The 5,741-nt window shown below is 43.7% G+C and overlaps 1 protein-coding gene across 2 annotated transcripts; it reads right to left on the bottom strand.

Annotated features, from left to right (window-relative positions):
• Positions 1 to 200: 200 nt before the first annotated feature.
• LOC130521221 (ribonuclease inhibitor-like) lies at positions 201 to 5,686 on the bottom strand. 2 transcript variants are annotated; one of them, XM_057024844.1, is made up of 6 exons: positions 5,357 to 5,686; positions 4,264 to 4,440; positions 3,980 to 4,153; positions 1,978 to 2,151; positions 1,598 to 1,771; positions 201 to 1,066 (listed from the first exon to the last, which is right to left on the bottom strand). In XM_057024844.1, the coding sequence occupies exons 1-6, from the start codon at positions 5,680 to 5,682 to the stop codon at positions 769 to 771; spliced, it is 1,323 nt and encodes a 440-aa protein (XP_056880824.1). In that variant the 5' UTR covers positions 5,683 to 5,686; the 3' UTR covers positions 201 to 768. The 2 variants fall into 2 exon arrangements, with proteins under 2 accessions (XP_056880824.1, XP_056880825.1); XM_057024845.1 differs by lacking the exon at positions 1,598 to 1,771.
• Positions 5,687 to 5,741: the final 55 nt, after the last annotated feature.

The following is a 5,741-nucleotide window of genomic DNA, read 5'->3' as shown; positions in this document are numbered from 1 at the left end:
AACCCTAATGCTAACCCTAACTCTAACCCTAACCCTAATGCTAACCCTAACCCTAATCCTAATGCTAACCCTAATGCTAATGCTAACCCTAACCCTAATGCTAACGCTAACCTAATGCTAACCCTAACCCTAATGCTAACCCAACCCTAATATAATAAGAATATAAAAGAATGAGTGGAGACAGAAGAGAGAATGAGACGTTTTTGGTGTGTGTCGCTCTTGATTTTGTGTTTATTTTTGCAGTAAACTTAAAGGAGGCCTTTACACTTTATGTTTGATTAAATTTAAGCTGATATTCCATTCTTGACATCTTTAAATTTACAGTATTCATGGGAGTTTTATTTGGTCATTTTGCTTCTTCTTATTTCCTATTTCCCACATTTATTCATAGTTTTTATTAGATTGCAATAAATCCTATAACATTGAACAGACTGACTAAAGTCAAATGACCTGCGGTTCCCACCGATAGCGTCATTCTGATGGGTTTTTGCTGGCTGCAGCTGAAATATTCCAATGCTCCATGTCACAGAGACAGTAAATACTAAACCCTAAAGATTCTGAAGGCATGATGTAAAATAGTAACGTATAATACAGACATTTGAAGAGACAATTAAGAGAATGTTTCCATGCTTCTAAGAGTGGCCGAGGAGCCATTTAGAACTTTATAAAGATGCATCGTGTGATACCAGGAACTAATTTAACTTCAAGGCGAAGCTGCTTCTGCTTTGTCGACCATCGACTGATCTCCTGAAAGTCCACCAGCGCTTTTTAAAAACTGAATTCTTCATCTATGGAGGGAGCAGACGGCAGATGTTTCCACAGATGCTCTTCACCAGTGGTCAGTGAGTGATGCAGCAGATGAGCGAGAGTTGACTGGCTCCAACCATCTGTCTCCAATGTCTCCAGCCCATAGTCTGGATTCTCTACGAGATCAGACAGCAGCTTCACTCCTGAATCCTGCAGCTGGTTCCGTCTCAGGTCCAGTTCTCTGAGATGGGAGGGATTGGACCTCAGCGCCGAGGCCAGAGAGCCACAGCTGATCTCTGATAAACTGCAGTCACTTAATCTAAATAAAGAAGGGAAACTTTTATAAGGTTATAAGTGAAACCAGTATTAATCTGAAAGGTTAATCAAAGGCATGATCTGTAAATATTTAATTTAGTTCCAGGTTAAAAAATGATAGTAATATGTAATTACCACAATTCCAACCTCTCAGGTTTGCACTGTTCCAGAGGAGAATATATATTGTTCTGGCCCTCACTCTTCCCAGGTTCTCCCACCTCTTTCCCTCCCATCTCATCATGGAGATCCATCTCACCTGTGGCTCATCTTTAAAGGCACAACCTGTCTTAGATGACTTCCTGTCTCCCTCACCATCTCCCTCCTCGTTGGCTGGTGTCTACCAGGCACCCTCACCTAGTTTTGTCTAATTTTGGTGACCATCTGTCGGCTTTTTCATTGTCCTTAAATCAGTTTATCATGAATAAGTGGTCCCCGTGTGGCCCCCCCTCCTGAAGGAACTGGGCACAACACACACACTCAGAAAGTGTGAGGACCCTCGGATGGAATAATGGACATTTTTGAGAATGGTGTTTACCCCAGAGTTTCCAGTCGGCAGTTTGGATCCTGGAGAAAACCACAGAGCAGCTTCACTCCTGGATCCTGCAGCTGGTTCCCACCCAGGTCCAGTTCTCTGAGATGGGAGGGATTGGACCTCAGCGCCGAGGCCAGAGAGCCACAGCTGATCTCTGATAACCTGCAGTAGTTTAATCTGAAAAATGCAGGATGAGGTTATACGGTGCAGGTCTGCATGTGATCTGCGTCAGTACTAAACCTACGTTAGTTCTTAGTTGGGTCAGACCTGAATTCACGATATTCCAAGGAATTTTTTTAATGTGGTGCATCACAGCAGTGTTGAGAACAGCCTCACTTCACCATCTTAGCAGCTGGTATATAGGTAGAAAAATGAAGACTGACCTGAGCCTCTCCAGTTTACAGTTTGGACTCTCCAGTCCAGAACAGAGCCGCTTCACTCCTGAATCCTGCAACGTGTTGTAGCTCAGGTCCAGAACCCTCAGATGGGAGTGGTTGGACTTCAGAGCTGAGGCCAGAGAATCACAGCTGGTCTCTGATAAACTGCAGCCCCAAAGGCTAAAATAACAATTATTTTGAGAGAAGACAAATAAAAATCAACATGTACCAGAGCAAAACACAGCTTCCAAGCAACAAACCTCTGGTCCTGCACCGGCTTATCTGCCGTATGTTCCTATTTTGGGTTCTTTCAGGGCGGTTGGACAAGATCTCCAGCGTATGTAAAGTGTGTGTGGGTCAAAATACCTTCCAAGTTTGTGAGACCACATTTCTCAACAGCACTCAACTCTTGTCAGGAGTTGGGACAAAGCGACCCACTCCTGACAGCTTGTGGGCGATGCTGCAGCGACCCTGCAATCCCTACACTCTCTGGTGAAACCAAATCAAAGGTTTTAGAACCTGCTGGATGCTGGAAGGGTGGCTATAGTCTGGACGCATCGTTCCCCTGACTGCACATTTCTCCAACAATGATTGGCAGCTGGTGTCACTTGTTCTCCAGATGAGAGAAGGAAAGAGAGCCCCCCCACAGTGTGTTTGATTGCCCCACTGCAAGCTCAATGCTGCCAGAAAACATTGCAGGAGCATCAGTTCCCCTCAGGGCATCAACAAGGAGCTCAGGAAAAGGTGCAGCTGCCACCTACTAGAGACAAGCACACTGAGCTGAGATTCAAAGCCCTCTCCTCCCAAGAGAAGAGCTTGTTTGTTGGAGGCTCTTCTGGGCGATACCTGGTGCCACAGCTCCAGCTCAGCCCGTCTCTGGAGCTGAGGTGGAGCTTAGCAAGTTTCATGGTTCTCCACCACTTCCTCTCGCTGAGGACCTTCTCAGCTGGTGGTTTCTGCTCCACCTTCCAAGTTGAGCAGGTGATACTTCTGCATTCCTGCCACCAGTGTCTCTGCAGAAAGAGTCTTCTCTACTGTTTTATATTAGATTGTAGAAAATTAGGATTTTTGGTTGATGTCTTAGATGTTGTTGACTAAGAGCAGGTTTTTCTTTAATAACATAGAGAGATTCGATGAGAAGAGCAAATGTATTATTTTATGAGCTACTTCCACTACTATTATATACACATACTTCCATATTGTCTTAGATTGCAGCTGCATTTATTGCATCGTTCATAGAAAGTCATATTTGTGAGGAGAAAAACTCCAATAAGGTCATTTTCTTTAATGATCATTACAACAGAAGGAGGCGATGAACAAACAGATTTATATAAAAATGTGTGAAAACTTATGGATGGAAACCTTTTTAAAATGGTTGCATTGTGTAGAATCGGTGTAGAATCAACTTGTTGACTTCTGATTTGGACTCCAATGGAAGTGAGGTGCAACAATTGTGGATGCTGAAAGCTTCAGATCTTCATGAAGGTTTCTGTGGTTGGACTGACCTGCTGCCCCTTTAAGAGGGAGGCAGGTTTGGGCTTCTGGCTGGAATGAAGCCACCTCAGATGAGAATGACTGCAGGCTTTCGGTACCAAGGTTTAACAGGGGGCTCACTTCACACTTGGGCTTTTCTCTTTTTTGGGATGGCTTTTCTCAGGAGAGAAGGGGCATGGCACACTGCAGCAGCTTTCTTTTTGGGTTTTCTAGTTTTCCTTCTGATCTTTAAAAGACAGGAAGAACCATTTTTGATTGGTCTGAATGTTTGGGCGGTTTTGTGGCCGGCCTAAAATAAAACAAGACAAATCTACAACTGATACTTGCTTTCTAGTCATTGATGACCATCCTCACATGGGACAGATTTCCACAACCAATTTAATACTGCAAATCTGTCCTGTGTGGTCTTTTTTCTGAGAACTGTAACACTACGTTTATAACAAAGATCAAACATGGAAACATTTATTGTCTAACTAGTTCCACCTGGGAAAGTACTGGATCATCTCTGACTGACCTGAGAGTCTCCAGCTCACAGAGAGGATCCTGGAGAGCACCACAGAGCAGCTTCACTGCTGGATCCTTCAGCTGGTTCCAACTCAGGTCCAGAACCCTCAGATGGGAGGGATTGGACCTCAGCGCCGAGGCCAGAGAGCCACAGCTGATCTCTGATAAACTGCAGTCACTCAGCCTGGAAAAGGAATAAATGGGGCAAATAAAAACACATTTCTAAATATGAAAATGAAGAGAAAAGCAGAAAATGTAAAGAAATTTAGAAAAGACCAACAGAGGCCTCCTGACCTGAGCGTCTCCAGTCTGCAGTTTGGATGCATCATTGCAGAAGACAGTAACTTTACTGCATCATCTGTCAGGCTTTTGTTCCAGCTTAAGCTCAGCTCCCGTAGATGAGAAGGGTTTGACGTCATTGCTGAGGCCACAACTTCCCAATGACTCGTTGAAAGAACACTATCAGACAGTCTGTTGTGTATGAAACAAAAATAGTGAGTCAAACTTTGGGATTTCTCATCAACTTATCTGAGAATCTACCTCAACACAAATGTAGCTCATTTCCTGGAAAAGCTAAATTCAACACCGTAGAGCAACAGTTTGAACGACCATCAGATCTGAAATGACACTGAATTATTCTCAACATTTGTCTTATTTTAGAACAGCTCATAATTACTCAATATTTAAAATGATTGTAGCAAATGGTTTAAAGAAATGTGCATCTTTTTATCTGTCTATCGGCTCTTTGGATATTTTGCATTTCATCCAATTTGTACGATCGTGCGTCAAGTCTTAATTCAGCGATCCGATCGATGACATCAGAGTCTCTGGTTGCATCGATTGCCCTCAGCTTCTGTTCTATCTGCCTGTTTCCCTTCAAATCATTTTCACTGCACCTTTTGTTGCTAGTGATGAAGTTGCCACCTAACGGGTCAAACAACTTTGTGGGTCACATAAAGGCTCCAAACGGAACCGCCACAAAGACCTAAAACACCCAATTAAACCAACGAGGCCGGCTGTTTTTACGTTGAACAAATGAAGCAAAATAGTCACGTGTCATTAGTTAAAATGTGTTTTTCTGTCGTTTGAATACGATGTATACAAACAAACAAAAGTGATTTAATGACATGACAGTAATTTCATGATAGTCAGTTAACTTGTGGCTCCTATTATTCCTGCCTTATGTTGGTTTGTCTGGATTGACCTTTGAACTTATATCCAGCCAGTGTTGAACATTTCTGGATGAATTGTTGTTTTTTTTAATTTATGGACGCTGCAATGGAGATAAAGAATTGAAGGAATGACCACTGGAGGGGGTATTGCTACCTGACATGATCCACTCGCTTGATTTAAACGCCGATGTCCGGCCCCAAAAATCTTTACTTACTGGAACTTCCTGCAGTTCCTCACAGCTGGAATCAGGCGACGTCGTCCCTCCACTGAGGTGTTGTACTGCTGCAGGTTCAGCTCATCCAGAACCTCCTCTGACATCTGCAGCAGGTAGGCCAGAGCTGAACAGTGGATCTCTGACAGTTCCCTCTCTGATTTCTTCTCTGACTTCAGGAACTCTTGGATCTCCTGATGGACTGACTGATCCTTCATCTCCATCAGACAGTGGAAGATGTTGATGCTTCTGTCTGGGGAGATTTTATCACTGTTCTCCTTCTTCAGGTTGTTGAGGACCTTCTGGATGGTTCCTGGGTGGTTCTCCATCTGATCCAACAGTCCACCCAAGATCCTCTGATTGGACTCCAGAGAGAGACCATGAAGGA

Source organism: Takifugu flavidus, unplaced genomic scaffold (genome assembly GCF_003711565.1).
Source record: "Takifugu flavidus isolate HTHZ2018 unplaced genomic scaffold, ASM371156v2 ctg798, whole genome shotgun sequence".
Classification (NCBI taxonomy): domain Eukaryota; kingdom Metazoa; phylum Chordata; class Actinopteri; order Tetraodontiformes; family Tetraodontidae; genus Takifugu; species Takifugu flavidus.
The sequence above is the reverse complement of the archived record's forward strand: the minus strand, read 5'-3'. Positions and strand labels throughout refer to the sequence as shown.